Source organism: Vidua chalybeata, chromosome 5 (assembly GCF_026979565.1).
Source record: "Vidua chalybeata isolate OUT-0048 chromosome 5, bVidCha1 merged haplotype, whole genome shotgun sequence".
Taxonomy (NCBI): Eukaryota; Metazoa; Chordata; class Aves; order Passeriformes; family Viduidae; genus Vidua; species Vidua chalybeata.
Window position 1 is genome coordinate 17,599,174 of NC_071534.1, and position 24,179 is coordinate 17,623,352.

General features: G+C 36.8%; 1 protein-coding gene and 2 long non-coding RNA genes across 17 annotated transcripts in view; 1 reads left to right on the top strand and 2 right to left on the bottom strand.

Annotated features, from left to right (window-relative positions):
- ATF7IP (activating transcription factor 7 interacting protein) overlaps window positions 1–24,179 on the top strand; it is an 83,823-nt gene that overhangs the window by 22,489 nt on the left and 37,155 nt on the right. For 7 of the 15 annotated variants that reach the window (XM_053943668.1, XM_053943672.1, XM_053943665.1 and 4 more), the window contains 4 exons: window positions 14,950–15,998; window positions 20,256–20,342; window positions 22,376–22,521; window positions 23,685–23,822. In XM_053943668.1, the coding sequence (XP_053799643.1) occupies window positions 14,957–15,998; window positions 20,256–20,342; window positions 22,376–22,521; window positions 23,685–23,822 (1,413 nt within the window). In that variant the 5' untranslated portion in view covers window positions 14,950–14,956. Of the gene's footprint in view, window positions 1–8,353; window positions 8,416–9,519; window positions 9,665–9,878; window positions 9,962–14,928; window positions 15,999–20,255; window positions 20,343–22,375; window positions 22,522–23,684; window positions 23,823–24,179 lie in introns of those variants that run through there. The other 8 variants (XM_053943670.1, XM_053943676.1, XM_053943677.1 and 5 more) reach the window with 5 other exon arrangements.
- Window positions 351–6,521, bottom strand: LOC128788555 (uncharacterized). The gene is made up of 3 exons (XR_008431123.1): window positions 6,444–6,521; window positions 2,464–2,604; window positions 351–481 (listed from the first exon to the last, which is right to left on the bottom strand). It is a non-coding gene; the product is annotated as an uncharacterized LOC128788555 (long non-coding RNA).
- On the bottom strand, window positions 8,137–9,205 carry LOC128788554 (uncharacterized). The gene is made up of 2 exons (XR_008431122.1): window positions 9,045–9,205; window positions 8,137–8,345 (listed from the first exon to the last, which is right to left on the bottom strand). It is a non-coding gene; the product is annotated as an uncharacterized LOC128788554 (long non-coding RNA).

Here is a 24,179-nt window from a genome sequence, read left to right on the forward strand (position 1 = left end):
GTTCACTAAGTTAGTGTGTATGATGTCACTAGTCAGCATGAACAAAATGTTGCTGGCTGACTTCAGTCCACATATTTGCTGCCAGCAACCATGCAGAGGTGTTGAGCAACTGCAAACTAGGGCTTATGGTGACTTTGAAAAGAATTCATCAGGAAAAAAAATCAAAGCCTGTCATCCTAGATGTGAAGTTTAAACCCAGGAAAGCCTTCCAGAATTACTTGTGCGTCCTGCATAGTGGCAAGCCTCATTGAGGTCATTAATAAACAGGCATAAGAAATACTTTGGGAAGTATAAGCTGATCTCATTTGAGGCCTGTAGCTTCTTAATCTAAAAGACAAAGGTCTTTATTGGATGGAACATCTCTTCTATTTTCCTTTTTACTTTGCTTTTGTATCCTCTAAGAAACGTAGCCTGAGAACTTTGCTGTGGTCAAAGAACACTTTGCATATCTTTTTCTGCTTTCTTCTTCAAGGATCTTAGACTAAGAAACCAAGGAAACACAAAGATTAATTCTTCCATCACTATGGAAAAGAAATGCCTTCAGACCACAGATTTTAATTTCAGTTTCTTATGTTTAGAAGGCCATATTCCTTTGTAATATTAGCAACAAGCTGTAATTCACAGAAAATACTTCACATTCCTTCTACTAGGATTTTGATGGCTGTTGACATTTGGTCATCCCACAGCACAAAAAATAAATAGTACTTAGCAGCTAAAGTGATACAGCACTTGCTAATTGACTCCCTTTTATTAAGATTTATACTGCAAGATGAGAAAAGTCCAGTAGTTGGGTTGCTTTTAGATAATTGTTTTTTTACTCTACATCTTTGAAACGTCTGTTTAACATTAGGTTTACCATCTCCTGTTTCAAATGGGTAATTAAGCACTTGCTTTTTTCCCGGATCATTTTAAGGTAATGATTTGAAGAACTGTTGCCTGAAGTGCATGCATGATTCCACTTATTTAGTATTTCATAAAAACATAGCTATTTACAGTTCTCATCACAAGAGTCTACACCTAATTATTAGCATTTCATCCTCTCCTCTTTATTCCTCAATGGTTACTTCATCCAAAGGGAGATGTCACAGTATTTAGTTAATGTAACAGAACCCTTTTAAGAAGACATTGAAGAGTACTTCTTAACTTTTAAGTGCTACTTAATAAGGACAGGAAAGAATGGGACTCTCTGTATGGATATAGACTAAGCTACTTTAAATGGTACTGCATAACAGTGGTGGTGCTTTTTCTTTTAGAGTTCTGAAAAGCTTCTTGCCTCTTTTGAATATTATTACTGTGTGCAAAGTGTGCAGAGTAGCTGTCCAGGGCGGAGGATGCTGTCTTGTTGCATAGGAAACCCCTCTGGATTAGATGAGTGTCAGTGTGGGCAGTCTCTCAGGTAGCAGTGACCTCATAGCAGTGTTATCTACAGAAATATATTGACTGCATGGATTTTTGCAGTCTTTTTTCTTTTCCTGCCACTGTGAAATCTGCTGCTTGATGTCTGTGTATTCGTAGAGTCACTGAAGGTCATTTATATTGGTCCTTTTTTTGCAAGGTAGAAGGAGAACATGCATGATGGGCTCATGTGTCACATTCTTTAACTGAGGGGGTTCAATCTCATGTATCAGAGTAGTATTTTACTCCATTGTAGAATAAATCTAGGTAATATGCTAATTGCTCTGTGGTATGAATTTTTTTATATTCCAGTTAATATGAAATTCTCTACTTCCTGTCCTTGCTTAACTTACGTGGAGAAACCAGAAATCAGAAAAAGCAAGATGACTGCTGAATGTCTGTGGGGTTTCTTAACACTATAGCAATTTTTCTTGTCACATGCAAATATTCTAAGATATTTTATCTACACATAGGTACTTAGAAAAACATAGGAAAAAGGAAGTTTCACCCACACCCCCTTTTTCCCCTCTGAAAAATCTATTTTATTGCCGTTCATAAAACAGTTCTGGAAGAAGTGGAATGAGATTAGGTTATTTAAAGAATAAATAGGGTTCCAGTGAATATGCCAAAATGGCAAATATCAAAATTGAGATGAAACTAAGATGTTGCTTAGCAACCGTAGTAGTCTCTAGTAGCCACAGATGAATACAGTGAATGTTAACAGCAGCATTGCTGCTGAAAAGTGAGTCTGTCTGAAGCAGGATTTCTAAGGAAATTACTTCATTAAATTTTATACTGATTTGTTCCTCATTTTGGTGAACCTTTTAACTGCCTTTGTCAGGGATGGGAAACAAAAACCTGGCAATAAAACTTATTTTGCAAATTTGTTTTTCTAGAGATGAAGACTTTCTACCAAATATTTTGGTCTTACATTTTTATATTATAGTAGCAATAAACTCCAGTTTTCCTGTTCCTTGACTTGTCTTCGCTATTGATGCGGGATTATACTGGATTAGTCATGCATGGGCTGCAGTTACAGAATGGGGAGAAAAAAGTATTTTATCATACCTGAATAATATAAATTGCTTTCAATATTTTTCCTCGTTGCACCATATTTTGAAATCTAATTTCTTAGCTGTTGTAAGCTGTTTCAAACATTCTTCTGAAATGAAATTTTGCAGGTGGAAGATGGGTTGTGATGGTTGAAACCTATGTATGGAAACAGTTTAAATTTGTGGGACTTTTAAGAGTGTTCATTTTAATTAAGTTTTGTAGGCATGAGGAGCTTATACAAAAAGTGTGTTGTATTGCATTACACTTCAAGTTTATCCTGATTTTATAAATTTGAATTCTTAGAATTAAAAAACCCACCCAAAAAAGCATTATGTTTTTGACAGGCACTTAAAGACTTTGTCCGTTGCTTGGTGTCCCCTAGTCTGGACTTCCAAAAATAACCTTTCCCTTCTAGAATGGGATTCTTGGGCCTTGCAGTGTACCTTGTCCTAGAAACAAAGACATTCATAGCAGTTTTTATTTGACATCCTATTGTCTATGTTATTATGGATATATATAAATAAAAATTGAAAATAATTTTGTACCTGTCAAACTTGATAGTCTTTGCAGTGTCTTTAAATATATTTCTCTGTATTTTTAGCAGCCATATTTACTCAATTAATAGTTTATATTGCTATGTCAGAAGACTAACCAGTCAAAAAAATGAATTAGAGAAAAATTTGCAAAATGAGCCACTTATTCTATTGTTTGACCAGAGAAGGGGAAGTGATGTGCTTGGAATTCATATCTCAAGGTGTGAGGAAAAGTAGATTTCTTATATTAATTAGAAACTAAGTATCAGAAACAATCTTACTTCAGGTGTAAGAATTTTTCTGTGTATCTGACCAAAGATAGCAAACAAGATGGATTTGCTTTTCTGGGAGAAAATTTGCCTTAAGGATAAGTTCACTTATGGTTATTTGAGCCTGATAATCTACTGTTTCCATGTAATTTTTAGCTTCTGTATACAAGAATTACATTTAAAACCCTATGCAAATAAAACTAGATCCTCAAGTCCACAACCTAATTACCATTTTAGACTTCTCTTATTGTAAGCCATCTGATTGTTTTCCTCAACCATATGTATCTATATAAATACAAAATTCATGAAGTATGTAAAATGTCTATGTATATAATATATTCAAAAAAGAGGGGTTTTTTGTTGTTGTTGTTCTTTAATGACTTAGCTTATAAGTAGAATATTGATTATCTTGAAAGGTACCTCTCAACTGTGCAATTACTGCTCTCTTGCTGAAGATGTAACAGTCCTTCAGAAGACCAGTGGAGTAGTCACCTGACTACTTTTAAAAGTCCCATTTTAGAGGGGTTTTAATATCTGACAGCTAATACTGATCATCTAGTAATGAAATCAGTTGTACAGCTGAGTTCACAGAATATCTTAGATTGGAAACAACCTTAAAAAATCATGTGGTCTGGTCTTTCTTGAGAAAGAGAGCCTTATCTGGCATCCAATTGCATCTTAAACTTCTAGTGATCGGGATTTTGCCACATCCTTGGGGAGGTTATTCAGTGAATCACATTCTCCTTGTTTAAAAAAAAAAAAAAAAAAGAAGAAAAAAGTGTCTGTCTTATACTGGCACACAAGTCCTGTGTTTTCCTGGTTTTCTACCTACCAACTGATTTCAGCCAAACTTTAGCCCCACCCTGGTAAAAAAAAAAGGGATTTTCCCATCAACTGTGTAATTATTTTCAGGACACTCCTCTTATAATCTTCCTTTGGTTTTGTTTAAATATCTTTGTTTTTCAGAGTATGTGAGTTGACAAGAATTTTTAGCATTAGGTGTAAGCATCTCAGAAATTAACATCTTGTGCTTTGTTGCTTAAGGTGCTGCTGATACAGATCAATACAACTGTGCCACTTAAAACTAGTGTGGCACCATTTCAAAATTTATTCCTACTGGTATTGAATTTAGAAGTCTGGCCACAAGATAATAATGAGAAAAGAGTGTTTCTTATATGGTAACAGTTGCAATCTAGGACATTGCATTTGGTCTCCTAACAAGTCAGGTAAATAGCATACAACGAGATCACACATCTGTCTATGCAGCCGGTATGGTGAGTAGGTGGGTGTGTCAAAGGCTCTAGAAAGGAAGAATACAGTTAGAATTGGTACCCTTTCAGGCTGCTAATTGTCATTAAAGCCCATTTCAAAGCTAGTTCTGTTTTTCTTATAATTTATTTCTATGATTGGAACTACATAAAGAAATCATTTGTTACTTCCTGCTTCCTGTTCCTTGGGCAGCTTAGCAAAGAATTAAATCTGGCAATCTGTGTCTCTAGAGCTTGTTCCAGACAAGCTAAAGTTAAAGAATCCTCCATGCAATGGTTGCTTACATATTAGTTTATGAAACATTTAAAGGACCATTTGGGTGACACATTGGGTCATTTTTGTTACAAGTCTTTACAAATGCGAGATGTGACAAATCTTTGCCTATGACCAAATACAGAAAAATAACTGTCCACCCACTGACCCAAGAGAATTTAATCTGCTATTACAGACTTTCACTAGAGTAAATTAGTCTTACTCTGGTTGCATGCTTTGTACAGTAAGAAATTGACTGCCATAGAACTTTATTAGAGAGCAACCGTTTATCATTGTCTAAACATGAATTACATGCTTTATCTGGGATCCTTAGCATATTAATACAAAGTTTTACTGGTATTAATGTGCTTTTTTTTCTTCTTCTGTATCTAGTAATTAATATTAGCTTGGCATTTTGTTTTCTAGTTCCCATCATTTCACAACATTAGTTTCCTTTGGAAAACATTTAGCCTCTGATAAATGAAAAAATGTCTTGTGGTAGGAGACACAGTTTCTACTGAAATGCATTAGGAGTAGCTAATTAACGTCTGTGCAGTAAGCTACCTTTCCTTAAAGAATGCTCGTGACAAACAGTCCTAACAGTAGGTACAGGTAATAAAGTTTGGGTAAATTGTAATTTTCACAAGAAAATTTGTGTGTTTTGGTCTGTTTGGTGGTGATGATGGTGGGGTTTTCCCCTTAATTTTTTTTTAAGCTTTTTTATACGCAATTTTTGGTCTAATTTTACTTACTTCATATTGGTATTTCTGTTTAAATTTTGTAATTCTGTTTTGTTGAGTCATTCAGAAGATATCAACTGTCTTCAGTGATCTCTGCGACCAACCACCTGCTTTTTGGCCACTTTTTTTCCTGCTCTCATTATTTAATTGCGACAGAGAAAATAACAGTTTTTTCATTCTAGCAGTACTTGTATGTACCTTAGTATCAGATGGCACATTTCAGGCTGCCCAAGAGCTAGATTAGACAGCTGTACATGTCCTGTGTGCACTGGGTGCTTCATTCACCTTAAGATGTTCACTTTCACCTGCCTTTACCAGTTCCATGAAACAGAAACTGGGGGCGGATGCATTGAATAGAAAGGTGTGGAAACCTCTTTACTTGCTTCTGGTGCAGTCAGAAGAGTTTATGCTATCAGTTCAGTACTGCTGAAAATGAAACTTCTGTAGATGATTCCTGTCTTGTAGGTTGTACATGTAGATTACTGCTGGAGTTACTATCATAGAACATGTATGTACATAGCAGCTTAAAGATTTTGTGCTTTACTGACTCCATTTTATATCTAAATTTTAATCTTAAAATGCCTTCTCTGTTTACAGAGTTTCTTTTCTTAGTTCATCCTCCTTGCCCTTCCAAATCCCACACAGTTTTTAGTTTCAAGTGGAGGAATGGAATGGTACAGGTGTGTTTCTGGTGAGGTGTGATTAACAAGGGGTAACTGAGGAGCCAAGAACTTTGTGTAGGAGTCCACATCTACTAAGGATTAGGTGGCATTTGTTGCAGTTGTGGATTACTCCATTGTCATCTCACCAAACCGACATGGGGTGTTACAGTAAGAAAGATGGTTTCTGTTCCAGCTTGCTTAGAAACGAAAGTGAGAAAGAAGATAGTGTGCAGATTATAAGAGTTTGTTTTGATTTGAAAAGATAATTACCTCAGAATTAAATTTTGTCACTTAAAAAGCCCCACCGAAACCCTGAGGGAATGGAGTGCGCCGTGCCCACACGTACCGTCACGTTAGGATGGCTGCGCGTGCCTTGGCCCGTCGCCTTGGCCGCGCCGCGCTCCCGCCCCGCTGCGGTGCCGCTCCCAGCAGCAGCAGCGCTGGCTATTTTTAGCCTGTTGCCAGGCAGATTTGGTTTATGCAAAGCAGCTCTGCGGCAGCCAATCCCGAGCGGGTATGCAAATCTCTGGCTGTCCTCGCCATCGGGTAGGGAGCCGACGAGAGGACAAGATGGCTGCCGAGGTGCTGCCTTGGCCTGCCTCAGACACTCACGGAAAGAAAATTCATCCTTTCATGTGGGAAACGGGAAACAGCGTTCCTGCCCCGAACAACTCAGAGACCCCATCAGGCTTCAGTTTATGGAAGAGCTGATTTCCTCGCGCCCTGATTACGTGCCCCTTCCAACCTGTGTGCTGTGCCTGTTCGGGGCAGGTCTGGTGCGGGCGAGGCAGGGTGTGCTGCCCCTGCCGACAAACGGTGTCTTCCCCGGGGAAACCCTCCCAACACCCAACTTACCAACTGCTGGTTTAGTTACATTTTAAACTTGCTTTTTAAACGCAATCTTTGCAAAAAAAAAAAAAAAAAAAAAAAAAAGGTGCTTATATGTGTGGCAAACTAATGTTTCAATGCAGCATCGCCGCTTTTGTTGTAAGTTTTCTTTTCGCTTCTGCTTCTGGCATTTGAGAAGTGACTCTTGGGATCACTGTCAGCATCAGGTAGCTCGCCTCTGACTTCTCATGTCACTGAGCTGCCAGTTGGAAATCCAAGGTTACATCACTACAGCTAGTTGCCTATGTGATATGGGAACCAATCTAGACAACAGATTGTTCAGGGTAAATATGTTTGTTTTTTCGTTACAGTAGTGTTATTCTGCATTTTATCTAACAGAAAACAAGGGATACAAATCTGCATATGTTAGTGATACCATGTCAAAGCTGTAGCTGTTGAATTACTGAAAATTATACATTTAAAATTTATAAAATTTTCTCAAAAAAGGAAAAAATACTGTATTTTATAATGCCGAGAAAAGCCTAAGCATGATCAGAACATCTTGCCTTTTTTCTGAGATTTTTCTTTTTCCACAGAATGTCTCATATTTTTTGATCTGTATGTGCATGAACAATTAATTCAGGTTGTTCAGGTGTTAAGTTAGGAATATCAGAATTCGAGCAAGTTTTTAGTTGTAGATGTGTTTTGGCAGTTACTGACTATATCTATGGAATTATTAGGTCCTACTCATATTCAAGGATAATGGAAAGGAAATTCAAGCTGTTTATCCTGTGCCAGAGATGGAACTGTAATCTAACATTGAGACTGTGTATAATAATATTCATCAAATGTATCTTTAAATGCATAAATTCAACTTCATAGTCCGTAAATCCTTTCTTTAAAAATTAAAAAAAACCACCAGATTTCCTTAGTGTTTTAGCTTGTGCTAAAAAAATCTTTCTGTAAGAAAGCTGAATTTTGCTGTTACCTCTGTTTAAAACAGCAGGATTTGTTTAGTGTTTGGAGATGTCACAGCTGAATTGAAAGCTGATGTTTTGAGTTGTTGATAAAAGCTGAAATCTCTAACACTTGTGGGAAGTAAGAAAACATATTATCATAGCCTTGTTGCTCTGGCTGAGTTCCAGTCATGCAGTTTTACTAGTTTAATAATCTAAGTAGCTGTTAAAATTCATTATACAGAAAAAGTTCTTCTTGGAGGATCAGCCTAAGCTCCATGTGCTAAATAGTGAGTGTTTTTAAGAGACTTGAGTTGCTTGTAAAAGTTGTATAGGAAATACTTTCTACTTGTTTTCCATTCTTCCGTTCTCCAAAGAATGCAGTTACCTAGGTATAAAGTGATGAAGATGTAAGAACAACTCTGCAAAACCACCAGCAGATGAAATATCTTAGCCAGGTAAATAGACCTGTCAGTCATTTCTGTCCCATAATGAATTCATTTTTCCCACAAGGCATCAAAGCATCATGGGGGGAAAAAACCTCAAAAACTTGGTATGATAAATAGATTCATAAGCCAGTGTCAGAGGAGGTGTTATCCTCTTGAGGTAGAGGAGACACAAGAGAAGTGCTTAACTTACTGTGACGTCAACGTGATGAGAGCATAGTTCAGGTTTGTACCTGACACTATCACATATACAATAAACAAGACCAACCTCTTTGAAATTGTACTGTGAGTTTACTCTGGCTTAAGAAGGCCTTAACCATTTAAGTGCCTGTTTTTCTTAGGCATGGATACATATGTGGGCATGATGTTTTGCTCAATTTCAGAAGGCAGTTTTTTGCAAAGGTGGGGGAGATTGGTTTCTCCTTTCAAGGCAGAAGTCATACTGCAGTCATGACAAAACACCAATTTTCTGTTGGAATACTAAAAAAAACCCCAGTGTTCCTGCATAGGATCTCAAGAAAGGAAGATTTTCCAAATGCCATACTTAAACCCAGATTGGATTTCAAGAGATTTTTCTGATTCAGCATTCAAGATCACAGAAATTCAGTGATCGCCTAAAGATGCTCCCGCGCATTAAACACCTGTTGGTTGGCGCGGCTGTGCACCCGCACTCGTGGGTCAGCGCTGTTGTGCAACTCCGGGTCTCGGACGGAAAGCCCTTGGCTTTCTATTGCTCCGTTTGGAAAATCCCGTTCGTTTAACGCGCGCCCCCGCGCTCGTGCCCGCGCCCGAGGCCCGCCGCGTGGGGCTTGTTGCTGGGTGGAATTTAAGGCACTCCTGTCTGATTGGCTGCCGCGCGGCTGCTCCATTCAGCCAATGGCAGGCGGGCCTGCCAGTCCGTCCCGTCGCCGCGCGGGCTGCGGCCGGCGGGGCCCCGCGGGCGCCCTCTGGGGAGCGCCCGCGACACTGCAGGGCTCCGCCGCAGGGGAACGTGCCTCTCGCTCCCCGCTCTGCGCGCCGCAGCAGATCGGGATGTGGCGGGCACAAATGAGCTGAAGGGGTTTTAAATTACAGTTCACCTTGTTCTGCTGTGTGTGCACTAGGTTGAAATAGGGCAGGATGGTGACGTAATTTTTTTTCTTAGAAAACGGTATATTTTTCTCCCTACTCTCAGCTAACACTAACATAACTTTAACCTAAAAAGGACAAAAACTGAAATCGTCTGTGGTGTGCTAGAAGAACTATTATTTGCACACATACGGTAATAATGTGATTTCTGTTTTGTTTATTACATTTAAAAACAAAGGCACAGTTGTATGTGGAGCTTCACTAGGCTGGTGGTGTGTATTCCATTCAGCCAGATCAGTAGACTTGTATTACTGGTAGAAAACCAAATCATTGGTGCATCATTTAATTATGTCTTTTATAAGAATAGGTCTCAAACAAGATTTTTTTTTTTCCTTCTTTGGAGATAGTTTGTAAATTTCTGGCAACTTAATCGAAATTGCTATGGAGGATTTCAACTGAAAACTGCTTTTTATGAACCACTACTTAAAAGGTAGGTTTTATTCACCACTTTCATTCTCTGGAAGTCTCCATCTAGAACACAATATTCGTGACCATTTGCTGTTTCACTTTCTTTGATTTGGCTATGATATATTTTAAGTAGGCTTGCACATTTGAGTGCTGATGTTCATTATCAGTGAATTTTACTTCTTCCATGTAGTTCTTGTGCTTTGGTAAATGTTTTATGGTTGTGGCGCATTTGGCTAGTGCTGCATGCCCTCGAGGAGCCCTTTCCTGGTGCTGTTCTAGACCCATGATGTTATGCAAACCCCATTACGCACTACTGTTTAGATTGCAGCTTCTCCCTCTCCCCCCCCTCCCTCATTTTCCCATGACCTTCCCTTTGTCTGCTCCCTGTCACTAGGCAGGATTCAGGGAGCTCCATACTGATTGGCTTCTCTTTCTGAGCAGCTCATGGGCTGCTTACCTGAGCACATGATCATAGGCTGATGCATACCAGCTAATGCAATCCTTTTTGCTTTAGAGCTGTGGTGTCTTTACAGAGTAAGAATAATAAAAAATTAGGAAGTAGAGGGAAAATGGCTCAGAAAAGAGACCTTCCCATATTCCTAGCTGCACTGGCACATTTTGTGCCATTTAGCACACATTTTGTCATGAGAAGAATTTCTGAATTTTGGAGGGAGGTGCCTAATGATGTGTTCATGTCTCACACGAGTAATTATGTATGACTTTAAAGCTTAAAATGAAAAAGGGAGTTTTTGTATTTAAATAAATGAACACAATGTTTATGTTGGCCTGCCAAAATTTTTTACTTTAATAAAATCAAAACAAAAAAAAAATCAGCCCAAAGCCTATGTCCTTATTTACAGCATTTAACCCTTACACAGGTAGCTGTATGTGCCGGTGTCATTTTGTGCTGATACATACAAAAGCCATTCTTTGAAATAAAAGGTGCTTCTCTGTTGGCTTGGTGCCTGAGCCATTGGTTTCCTCCTTGTAACTTGGTCACAGGATGAGTAAAAAAAGAAAACACCCAAGCATCAGATAAGGGAGGTGTTTAACAACCACAGCTAAACTTCATGTTGTTAACTATAAAGGGAGACTACCAAAATGCATGCATTTAGAGTAGTAGAAGCTTGATACGTTTTATTTGTGCAAGACTGAATCCATGTAATTTGCTCTGTTGCTCTCTGAAGGGGTGCACCTTGGCCCTTTGAATGACTGGAAAGCAGTATTCATCAAATGGTGGCTGATGGGCTTACACTGGTGTGACCAAGCCTGTCTGGACTGGCTACCAGTTGATTTGTTTCTCTTACACTCAGCTCTCACTTGAGTCTGTTTTTGGCTGTACTGTGCTCCCTTGTGGGTATGGCTGGAAATGCTTAAAGACTAATCTGCCCTTAAAAGATATTTTACAGCATCATTTTCAAAGATGAACCCAAAACACTGGTTTGTCTCATCTGTGCTTATAATTTTGTCACAGTAGTTTTTATGTAATATTTTTGGTAGCTTTAATCAAGTACTCTTTGGTAGCAAAAGACTGTAAGATTGGACTGCGGGAAAATATGCCCGAGTTACTCCCATAACCATTTAACATTGGAATTTTGAGAAGTCTGTATTTCCTGCAGGTTCTTTCTAGAACTGTTAGTTCTTGGTTTTTAACTAAATTTTTGGATAATATCTGAAGATAAGAAGTGAACATAATTTTTAAAAATATAAGCAAATCAAGCTTGTTCATCCCTCTATTTTTCAATAAAAAGTAAGGATGCATCAATAGAAAGAGATTCTGATGTTTGAGTTTTTTAAGACTGCTCTTCTTGGCAAATGTAAAAATAAGTGTCCTTTATTTTCTTTGTGTTTACTCTGTATTAAAAATGTCAATGAAAAACTGCTTAGATGACTTGCGGAAATTAGAACAACAAATATTAATTTATTTTAAGCTATATGGTTATTCAGGTGATGCACATACAGATTTGATTTTAAGACATCTGTAAACGTTACATTAATCTGTTTGTGTATTTTTTGGTCATAGGAAAAGTGAGACTGAGTTTTGTAATATATTTCATAAATTCTGGGTAATGCCTATAAAAGAAAACACTGTATGTAGTCTGGGGGATCAAACTATCCTATTGTAACTTTGATGCAGAGGTCCTGTTCTTGTTCTGTGCTACCAGAGCGCTCTCACTAATGGCTCACCTATTAGGAGTTCTTGGACTTGTTCAAGGTTAGCCAAGCCTGATTATTTTTTTCCCCAAATTGCCTCTACAAGATAAAAATCTGTAACAGCATGTGTGTTGGTTATAGGGGTTTATATGCATGGAACATGAGTATGATGGTCAGTATTCTATTACATTAAAGTCTGATGCATGCTTTTATAATGACATGAAAATGTCTGCCTTCCATTCTAAGTTCTTGGGAAGACAGAAAGGATATGCTTCAAAAAACTGCACTTGCACTTCTAAAATACTAGAGATTTTTACATGCTTCTTGAACCCTCAGGTCTAAAATTCTTGCATTAAATATATTCTCTTCTGAAGGAATATGAAGAAATTGTATTTAGCATATAGACAGCTCTGGAAAGGCATTAACAGCCAGCTCACCTGGAGTTCATAAGTCATCTGACTGAAAATGGTTGTGATGAGAACCTTTTTTCAACTCAAGTAAACTGATGTTTCAGATCAGTGTTTCTGTAGGTGTTATATTTTGCTCCCACTAGTGGCAATGCAGTAGTAGACAGTTCTTGGTCAGAATGGCAAAAAAACCCATCATAATGGTATTATTGAGAGTTCATAAATAGACCTGATACAACTTTTTGTCAAAATTTGTTCATCTGTTCCTGAGGTGTGTGTCAAAGTGTTAAGTACTATCAGTAACTCAAATCTGAGAATTCTAGATTGTTTTGCTGAAAATAACTCGAAAAAGGGTAAGGGAAGCTCAGTGCTAAGTTAAAAGGAAATATAAAAAATTGCTTTATGTTTTGTCTGTGTTTTTGTCAGGTCATGTTAACTAAGTATAAAATAAGCCGTAGAATTGTAATGTACGTCATGATTGTGAGGTTTACAGTAGCATTCATATTGTACTTTAGAATATATATTCTTACCTTACAATGTAGAATATTGTAGTTAGGGGTAAATGTTAAGTAATTTTCTTCACAAAAAATTATTCCAAATAAACTAGGAAAGATCCAGCAAACCAAAATGATAGGAGCTAAAGCATATGACCCATGGTGAGATGCTGAGGGAGCTTGACAGCTTTAGTCTGCTGAAGACAAGGCTAAAGGGCAATAGTAGCATTGCCTAAATAAAACTTGTTGATGCGGTCGGCTACAAAATGGAGCAGAGCCATTGTTATTTAGAGGCTGTGGCATCTGTGGTCTGAATTTTGCAGCTTGGTTCGTAGAATTGTCAAATATCCTGAGTTGCAAGGGACCCACATGGATTGAGTCCAACTCCTCGCCTGGCACAGGACACCCCCAAGAATCATTCCACCTGCCCAACAGGGTTGTCCAAATGCTCGAGTTTGTGGTTACACAAAACTGTCATTGATCTGATCTAGTGTTGGCAGTAGTCCTGCTTTCTTTTACAAAAAAAAAGTAAAATAATTTATATCCCACCTGAATAGACAAAATGCAGTCTATTAATTTCTTAGCTCTCTAAATGAAAATAAATTGGGAGCTGACACAAAATTAATCATATACATATTTAAAGTGCATCCTTTGCCTAATAATTCTGCTGTGTCAGTGTTATAAACATTTGCCTATCTGGTCCTTGTGGGCAAAAAAAGTAATATTGAGATAACTGTCTGATTATTTTTCTTTTTTAATTACTGTTAATATAATTTTTGTACATTTTTGAGAAACTTCATAAAGCTGTGTGCTTGATGGGAGTAACTTTATGGTGGTTTGTAGATCTGCTTCAGCAGACCTAAATTGGTTAGCACCAGCTGATTCAAGATCTTAGTAGTTGAGTTACATTTAGGATATGGGAACTTTCTTAGCTGCCTTCTGCTTCTGAACATTATCATATCTAATCCTTTAAAACTAGGCCATTAAACAAGACCACGTGGAGAAAAAAGTATATTTTAAAAATTCCTATGGATTTGTTTTGTTTAATGGAAACAGATGAAAACAGATTTTGTTGTATTTCAACAAAATCATTATAGCTTCCTAGGTAATGCTGGATTTAACTTCATGTTTTGATTTGATAAAATACATTTTGTAACATTTTTCTTACACTTTTTATAAAAATTTATATTTTTCTTAATACTTGTGTGGGTGGATGGAATGAATATAACAGTTGAGGGCAAACCCAGCAGTTTTCCTTGAAAGAGAGTTTTCCTACAAGGTGCTCCAATACCTGTAGTTTTTATGGCCACAAATAGTCTTAGTAAAATATTACTGCAAACTGAATGAAAATGGTCTAAAAATCCAAGTTCATTTAACTATTGTATAGATGTGGAGGATGAAAGTCTATTGTGTTTATGCAGAAAAAAGATATTTTAATGATACATTGAGAAATTCTTTGTATATAATGAAATTTTCTTAAAAGTGACTTGATATAAAAATCTTGTCATTTACCCCAGTTATTAATTCTGTTTGTAACTTAAGAAATTAAACATTTTTAGGATGGAAATATTCTTGATCCATTAGTTTACATTTATTTTTAACTTTTTATGAGAAGAGAGGCTGCTGGCTCTTACCTTAGTATAATACCTATTTTTAATAGAATACTACAAGACAAGTGGTCTAAAATGTGTAATTAAAATATTATTTCATGATGTCTTAGGGTGACCTCTGTGACCTTTGCATAAATGTGTTTGTGCAGCATACAGAGAAACTTGGATTTACTTTTTGGGAGGTCAGATAAAATTTAAGTGTTGACAGGTGTTTGTTTGTTTTTGTCAGTACTATTTCAACTAGTTTACTTTAAAATGTGCTAAATGTTACAGTCTTTCTTAGTAGCAGTATAATATGACAATGATAAATTTTTATCTTCACAGTTCTTTCTGAATTTTTTTAAGGGCTAAGATGGATAGCACAGAGGAACCTCAGAAAAAAGTCTTTAAAGCACGAAAAACAATGAGAGTAAGTGATCGGCAACAACTTGAAGCTGTCTATAAGGTTAAAGAGGAGCTGTTGAAGACAACTGAAGTGAAACTGTTAAATGGAAAACATGAGAATGGAGATTCTGATGTAAATTCCCTTTTAAGCAATGCAGACTGTACGGAAGTCAAGAAAGAAATTAATGGCGTGGTTGACTTGTGTGTTAATTCTGAAGAAGGACGAACAGCTTGTGATGAAATTGGTGAGACCAAATGCCCTGAAAGTAAGGCAGGAAACATAATCAATGACATAGAATCCAAACCTCTAATGCTGTCTTCAGAAAATGTTACTCCTGAGCAAGCTAAAGATACTGACATCACAGTAAAATGTGAGGCTGAAAATGGGGTTGGTAGCAGTAAAGATAACTTCCATGAAGAAAATAATAGAAAAGATCATTCGGACCAAAGAAAGAATGATATCCCATTGGAAAGCGGAAGTAAATCAGTCTGTGATATTAGTGACTCTTCTGAAGAGAAGGCAGAAACAAATTATTTACCTGTTAATTCCAGTTCATCTGGTGAGGAAAAGAGGACTGAAGAAGGAATTGTTGAAGAGGCTGTTGGAGAAGCAGCCATCTCTAGCAGTATGGAAGCTGACCAGGAAAAACAAGAAGGCAGTGCAGAACTTTCAGAAACCACTGTTTCGAAGACAGTAGATGAGCCAAGTGAAAGTATCTTGGACAATACAGACTGTATGGAAACAGATGACATTATTCCAATTCTGGAAAAACTAGCCCCTGCTGAAGATGATCTGAGCTGTTTTTCTAAAAGTTCTCTGCTTCCAGTGGATGACACAGTCCCAGATTTAGAAGAGAAAATAGACAATTGTTTGGGTTCACCATCCAAGCAGGAAAGCAATGAAAGTCTGCCAAAAGAGGCTTTCTTAGTACTGTCTGATGAAGACGATCCATGCGATGAGAAGGAGGAACTTGTTGAAGGGACACTGCCAAACAAGTCAAGTCTTCCAGGTAAGAATTTTCTAAATTGTTAGTTTGCATTTAGGTTTGGGATGTTCATTTCTTAGAATGACACACTTGTATCAGGTTTCTAAATCAAAGAGGCAATCTTACCCACCAGTAATGTTACGTAGTCTTAGTTTTCAAGGGTGGTATTTGAGGCACAGGAAAAAAACTTTGCATCAAAAAGTGGTCATCTTCCAGATTTGGGTTGTTTTGATTTTTCGTTCATTTGTTTTGGATTTTGGTTTCAGGGTTTTTTGTTGTTTTCTTGTCGGTTTGCTTTGGGTTTTTTTCATACTCCGTAAATTTGGCTGCCAACTTGGGTGAGATACTGGGTAGAAAAAGAGGAAAGATGAGTAATTGTCAGAGATGGGGCAGGAGGGTTTGGGAGAAGAGGATCTGCATTCATTTACTGCTTTCACAGGGAAGAAAGTATTTCAGCTTTCTTTAGCATGTAAATAAATGATAAAGAAAGCACACATATAATCCAGGTGTGCCTCATCATCTCTTTTAACTTTCTTTTTCTCCACTGAAAGACAGTATTGGAAAAGGCTAATGAAAAATGTGTGTCATGTATTGTTTTTATATCATATAGCTTTTATTCAGTTAATTCACTGGTTTTATCTAAGTTTTCTTTGATAACTATGGCAACTGATTGGTGCTCTTAAATGTTAAGTGTGGAATCTCTTAATGTAATTAGCAGAACATTTTTTTAAGTTAAACTCAATGGATGTCCTTTGTAGTGTACTGTTTAATACAGTTTTGTAAGCTTTTTCTCTTTCTGACAATGGGCAGTCATTGTTATACTATTGCACTTCTGAAAATAATAATTTACAGATAAGTTGACAATGTTCTTTTATCTGTAATTAAGAAAGATGTTTCAGATTATCTTGGGATTGGAATTATTTTGTTGGTTTTTTTCCCTCGCCCTTTTCTCCCTTCCCCCCCCGCCTTATAGCTTTTATTAAATTATGATCATATTAACCCAAGTATTTAAATATGGCTGACTGGGTAGAAATTTCATAATTTAATTAAGATTCAGGTTTTAGTCTCTGGGAAGTTAGTGACCACAGTTTCTTGAATCTTGTTTTACTAATGATCAGACTGTGGCATTCTGAGTCTTCTGTCTCTAAAACAGCTAGAGAAACAGAGATAAGAACCAGCCCTGTTTTAGACTCCTCCTTTTCTAGTATTTACCTTTAAATAATGCTAGTTAAATGGAGATGAGCTAGGTTCCATAGTTTCTGCTAAGGATCTTATTTAGGCATTAGCTGTTGGTAATGAGATTGAAAAAGTGATACCATTGTTGTGCACATAAAATCTCCCAGAAACTATTGGAGCTGGGTTTGAAACCAGAGGGAAAGAAAGCTGTTTGTAGTTGTGTCAGAACTGTAGTGTTACAAGTCCCTTTTATGAAATAAACAGTACAAATAAATAGGTTATCTTTGTTTTCACTGCAGTTTAACAGTTCTCTCATTGAAGCCATTAAGTTTACTTTTTTCATCTTATCCAAGGAGAAAACACTCTGGGGTCACAGAGGAATTTGCTATGGAGCAAAAAGACTGAAGTGAATATTAAATACTGGACTACAGTTTGCAGAGGTTTAAAATTAATGTATCTAGCAATAGATTTTTAAGATTCTATATTTTGGTGACAAGACAAATTCTTTTGACTAGTTGTTTTATTTATTGGCTAATAACTATTTGACTCTTACAGTTGTGTGGCTGTAACTGAGACTGTTCATGAAATGAAAGAAATTATGTTCTGCCTTAACCAGCAACAAAGATAATAGCAGAGAGGTTGTACAGGCAGAAAACAGTTGTATGAGAAAACAGGTAGAGTTGCCTTATAAAAAGTAACTTTTGGAAAGAGTCTGTGAAAATTAAAACTGTGGAGACCACATGGAGATCATTTCAAGATGATGTGTTGGAGAAATAGGCGCAAACTGCTCAGTTAAGAAGTAAGATTTCAACAAGTCTAGATAAAAACCAATATGGCTAAACAACAGTGAAAAAAAAATGCTACTAGAAGACTTTATTCAAATGGACAGATTAATAGAATGTCTTTCCCAAGTGGAATTAGTAACTATAATTGCTGTGCTGTCACAGATTTTTGTAATAAAGGATCATACATCAGAAAGCCTTGGAGCTTTTTGGGTAAGCAAACAAGCATGTGACAAGGAAGCCCTGATATGAATTCTCTTGGATATCCAAACACAAGTGATTTCTTACCAAGAAATTTTGTAAATGAAACAGTAAAATGGAAAGTCCTCGTGGAGGAAATAATCAACTGAAGAATAAAAAATAAATTCAGAATTCCAGAGACTGTGCCTTGTGACAGAATTAATAATTTGCCTAAAATGAATGGTAGCTAGTGATGTCACAGTTTGCTGATATGAAGAACTGGAGAAGAAATTTACAGTGCTGATTGACTGAGAAAGAAACGTGGCAGGTGAAATTCATAGTGGTTATCTACAAAGTGGTGCGCATGAGTACAAAACTCATAACTTGATCAGAAGGTAGAACTGACTCACCACTCAATAAGAATATTTCAGGATTATAGTAGGTGTTTTTGAGGAAACATTGATAAAATGGCAGTTAAAGAAATCAAATGAAAAATGATTGGAATAAATTAGGAAACAGGAAAACTTTACTGTGATACACCAAGCTCATAGGAGGCCGACAAGGTTGCATTAATTGCTTCTGTTTGTCTAGCATCAGGATAAAGAGATCCCATCATAGCAGTGGAAACCAAGCTGATAGCCAATTGTGAAATGTTCTCCTCCTTAACTAGAGAGCTTAGCTGTGCATCATGTTTAAACCACTTCTAGTTAAATGAGTTAGATTTGTTCATGGTAATGGAAGTTAGTAAGGAAAGGACCTTCTCATCCCTGAAATTACTTGTCCTCTATAAAGAACCGAAAAAAAACTTAGCTTTGAAGCTTGTAACATGTTTTAAAGACATTCTAGGTATGTGTATCTTCCCATGGAATATTTTTGTCTTTCAGCTGAATATTAAAATCTCTGAATTGTGGGAAAAGTTGTCTTGAACTTAGCAATTCTCCTTTAGATCGCTAGGTAAATGAGTCCTATTTTATTCATAGCAATTAAATACATGAAGCTTATCTGTAAGTCTTGAAAAGCAGGTGGCATAGGCATTATGTTATTACCTTAAAAGTAAATCAGATTTGGATTCAAAAATTTGTATTATGAATATTATTTTTTTACATTAATAAGAAAAAATACCATAATGCCAGGTTGTTGGGTTTTGATTCCTTCCTTTTTCTGATTTATTAGGTAACTTGTTTTAAATAATTTAAATGTTCTTTGTAATAGAAGGGAGACTTAATGTTAAGAGAGCATCAAGCGTACCTTTGCAACCAGAACTTTCCTTAGAAAACTCTGCTGTAATAACAAAATGAATATAGGAAAATGAAGAAGTGTACAGATCAAGATGTGCATAACAGTGCTTACTTGCTCTCTTATATTCTGGATAGATTTTACTGTAATCTTGAAAGCAGTAATTATGTCTTGTAGCTAGCAAGCACAGAAACACATAATGGAAGCTCATTTCATTCACATATGTATGAAATGCATAATGGAAGCTCATGGAACGTATAAAAATTTTCAGGAAGTGTTACCATTTTTATCTTTTGTGTGTTTGGTGGCTTCAGATTTTTCTTCTTTTAAGCATTTCCTAAACTGAATATTTTTTAAAAGCTAGTCCTAAACTGTGAGACTTTGTATTAGCAAGAAACTTAAAATTACAAGTCATGTTTGTTAATCTGAATCTAGGCCTTTTCTACCATTAAGATTATGGTTGAAGTTGCCAATTTTAAATAGAGAAACATATTAGTATTTTAGTATTTTGTTACTGAAATTTTTATGCTTTCTTCCTAAGTGGAAAAGTAAGCTAAAATAATTTACTGAGAACTTCAACTGCATTAAAAATAACATCATTTTGTTTCAGAGGTAACTGAAACATGTTTCCCTCGTAATTACAGTTCAGTGATTTTTGTTAAAATGTTAAGCAAATTCAAAAGTGACTCATTAATTAATGTGTTGAATGATAGTTCAAATTCTTGTTTTGAGGGTATTCCCTTATTTTTTCCATATTTGCATCCCCCCTTCGTCATGCTTATTTCTCTTGCCTTCCCTCGCACGTTTTTTTCACATGTTTTCTTAATTCATTAGTCAAAATAGGACTGTTACAAGACTTCTGTAGATCTGAGAAAGTGTCACGTGGATTTCTTTCTTCTGTTTATAGAAGAGGTGGAGGGGGAGAGAAAAAAGGAGTGTGAAGATAAAGAAGGAGAAGAGGCCCACAAAGAAGAAGAGAAACAAATAGAAAAAAGTATGTCATGTTAAAACCATTGTTTCACTGTGTTGTATGTGTTAGAAGAACAGAATCATTAGGTTTGGAAGGGACCTTTGATTATCTAGTCTATTGCCCCAGTAAAAAACTAGGTCAACTAGAAAGCAGTTTGCCCAGAACTATGTCCTGACAGGTTTTGAGTATTTCCACAGGCGAAGATTCCACAAATATCCCTTGGTCTGATCATAAGTGTTTGACCACCCTCACCGTAAAAAAAGTTTTTAAATGTTTGAGTGGAAATTCCTGTATTTCAATTTACATCCATTTCTCTTGTCCTGTCACCTGCTACTCACTAAGAGTCTTGCTCTGTTCATTCTCCACCTGTCAGGTAATTCACACACACGAAAAAATCTCCCCCAGTGGCCTTCTCCAATTGAACAATTCCAGCTCTTGATGAATGCACCTATCTCTAAAACATCTTGGTGACTCTACACTGCACTCTCTCCAGTATGCTCACATATTTTTTTGTATTTAGAAACGTAGAACTGGACAAAAGACTCAAGGTTCAGACTCACATTCCCTGGTAGAGGGGAATGAGTACCTCCTTCAACCTGCTGTCAGTACTCAGGCAACCAAGAATGCTGTTGGCCTTCTTTGCCAACAGGGCACATTGCTGGCCCATGTTCAACTTCATGTACATGGAGACCACCAGGGCCTTTTCTCAAAAGGTGTTTTTCAGCCAGTGAATTCCCAGCCTGTACTAATGAATACATGGTTCTATTGCTCTCCCAAGTGTAGCACATGGGCATCTCCTTTTCTTAAACTTCATGAGGTTCTTGTTTGCCCATTTCTCCAGTTTGTCAGTGTGACTCCGAATGGCAGCATAACCACTTAGGAGTGTACAAATCACTCCTTCCAGTTTTGTATCACCTGGAAGTTGCTGCAGATATCTTCTTACCCCATTATCTAGGCCATGAATGAAGATGGTGGTGCTGGTGCCCGTAGCATCTGCTGGTGTGCATTACTGAGCTCCAGCTGGACTATGTGCCAATAATCATGGCTCCTTGAGCCCAACAGTTGAGCCAGTACAATTATCTAGGCCATACATCAAGAATTTGAGGATGGTTTGGGTGTCAGAAGCATTATTAAAAATGCTCTCCTCTCATCCACCAAGCCAGTGGTCTCACTGTAGAAGGCTATCAGGGTGATGATGCATGATTTCCCCTTGATAAATCCATTCTGTTCCCCATCACCACCTTCTTGATAGGCATTGAGATGACTTCTATCTACATTTACTTGCTCCATCGTGTTCCCAGGGATTGAGGTAGAATTGCTAATCCTGTAGTTCCCTGGGTCCTTGTTACATAATCTGAAGATTATTTAAAAGCAGATGTCCTTCTTGTCCTCAAGGACCTTCTGGACACAGTGCCAGGAGCTGGAGGAGTGAATGAGGTCTCTTTGGTTCTTTTGTGCTTCATCACTGTGATGAAAATGACTTTTATAATCTAGTTCTGTTTTGAGCCTGTTCTTTTGTTGGATTTTTACTTTCCATCTTAACCAAGAAGTGAAAAAAAAGTTTGAATGGTTTTTCAGTCAGGTGTTGGAGGTACAAGTTAAAACTTCATGGCAGTTAAATACAGTTAATTGTTGGCATAGTTAAATGAGATGTAGTTTTATTTGACTGGAATTCTGAGAAGAGGATTCTTTTTTCAGAAGAAGGTTTTATTTTGCTTCTCAGATGCCATGTTTCATTATAGGATGGTGCTGATAGAAGCAGGAAGAACTGGAGGGAGGTTCTTGTAAGAGGAGTGGTGGCACTAGAACCATTTTGCATTTGGGGCAGCGACTGGGTGAATCACAAAGCAGAAGTCACTGACAAGGCAGTAATGTACAGATACCAGAAGGACTGGTTTTGTACTTTGATGTCATCAAGCATATTTTTCCAAAGGCATTCCTACTGGTTTAGCATGAAAAAGCTTAAACTTGAGAACAACTTCATAGTAATCATGGCATTCTGAAGATACCTCTTTGTTCAGGAGTTCCTCATGAGCAGTTGTATCTAATTGTTCCAGGTGAAGCCTCAAAGAGAAAGCGCTCCAAATCTGAGGACATGGACAATGTTCATTCTAAACATCGTCGGTACATGGGAGAAGATTATGAAGCAGAAGTCCAAGTCAAAATTACAGCCAGAAAGGATGTTGACCTAAAATTACAAAAGGTAAAATAGAAGTGCAAAGCAAAGAACATAAACACACACCTGTCATTCGTGTTACCATCTTTGAATTAGCAGTCCTTCTGCACACACTCTGTGTCGCCAAACATTTTCTCTTTTGTGGTTGAACATTGGATGTAATTCAAATAACAAAGGTGCTTATTTCATATAAAGTTCTACATAACTTGCCTTTTAAGATGGGACCAAGTACCATTTGAAAACTACACTACAGGAGTTATATTTGAAATGTATAAAATTCTTGAAGTTTCATGTGACTCTAGACCAAAAATGTTAGTAAAGGATGTATTTCACCATTATGATTTATGTGATGCACTTTATTCTTTGCCTAGCTTTTCAAAAAGGCAGTCTCCAAAGAAGAGTGTAATCCACCTGGCATTTTGCAGGTTTTTGTAGAGCAGTTAATAGACTGATTGCACCATTGCTGTATAAGGAACCTATGGTCTTGAAGAAAAGAAAATTGTGCTGTTCTTCTGTTAATTCATTAGCTAGCATGTGCTGTAATTTCATTAATTTAGGATTAGGATGGCAAAAACTGAACCACATTAGTGGCTTATTTATTTTCATTTCCTAGGAAAGCTTTTTACATTGCAGTAGGTATAGAAGGGAGAGAAACATTAAATAATAACTTTTATCAAGTAAACTTTGTGAAAACCAGTCTTTTCTTCTTACGTTTTTAGCTTCTGCAAAAAAGGCAACACTGAATTTTTGCTAGGAGAAAATATATCAAAGAAAAAAGTTTTTGTTGAATGTCTTAAGTTTCTGCTCTTTGAATGCCAATGTCGCTCTCAAAAATAGAAAAGTAAGAAGAGCAATTAACATGCTTAAGCTCTGCACTTTAAAAAAATACCTTCTTTTGTTAACGTTCTTTTTATACATAATAAGATTTTATACCCTTAGTATACTGCAAGGAAATTAATTTGTTGAATTAATGGCAAACAATTTGTATTTTCCAAACTTAGCTGTGCAACCACATGCTTATTGATGACTGTAGATTTATTTGATTGACAGGGCACAACAATTGTCATTGTTCTGTTTATAGCAGGATATTTGTTAGGAGTTAAGAATATTATTATAGGTGGTCCCCCAAATTTTGGGATTGCATTGATTTTTTTTTTTTTTTTTTTTTTTAATGTGTAACAATTTTGCAGATTATCCAGAGACTGTTAGAAGAAAAACTTACCGCTTTACAGTGTGCAGTATTTGACAAGACTCTGGCAGACTTGAAAACCCGAATGGAGAAAGTAGAATGCAACAAAAGGCATAAAACTGTGCTTACTGAAATGCAGGTGAGTGTTTGTGTGTTCAGCTCCATACTAGGGTCAAATTCAAAAATAACTTCCTCAATGCTTTGTAGTAAGGTTCCTCCAGTTGCCAGTAGGAAAACCATTTTGACTCTGCAAGGGGAGGAGGTGGTGGGGGGAGCAGCAAACACTAATGTTCATTTTGAGTTGTAAAACTATTTTCCTACTCAGAATGAGGGAAGCAACCAATTAATCATACAGAAACCCCAAAGTGTATTTTCCATCTGGCAAACTGATTCATTAACTGTTAGTAGACTGCTTTTCCACTCTTCTGTTCCATTTAGACATTTTTTTAAAAATGCAAGTATGAAAATATCTAAGGTCTTTATGAAGCTGGAAATT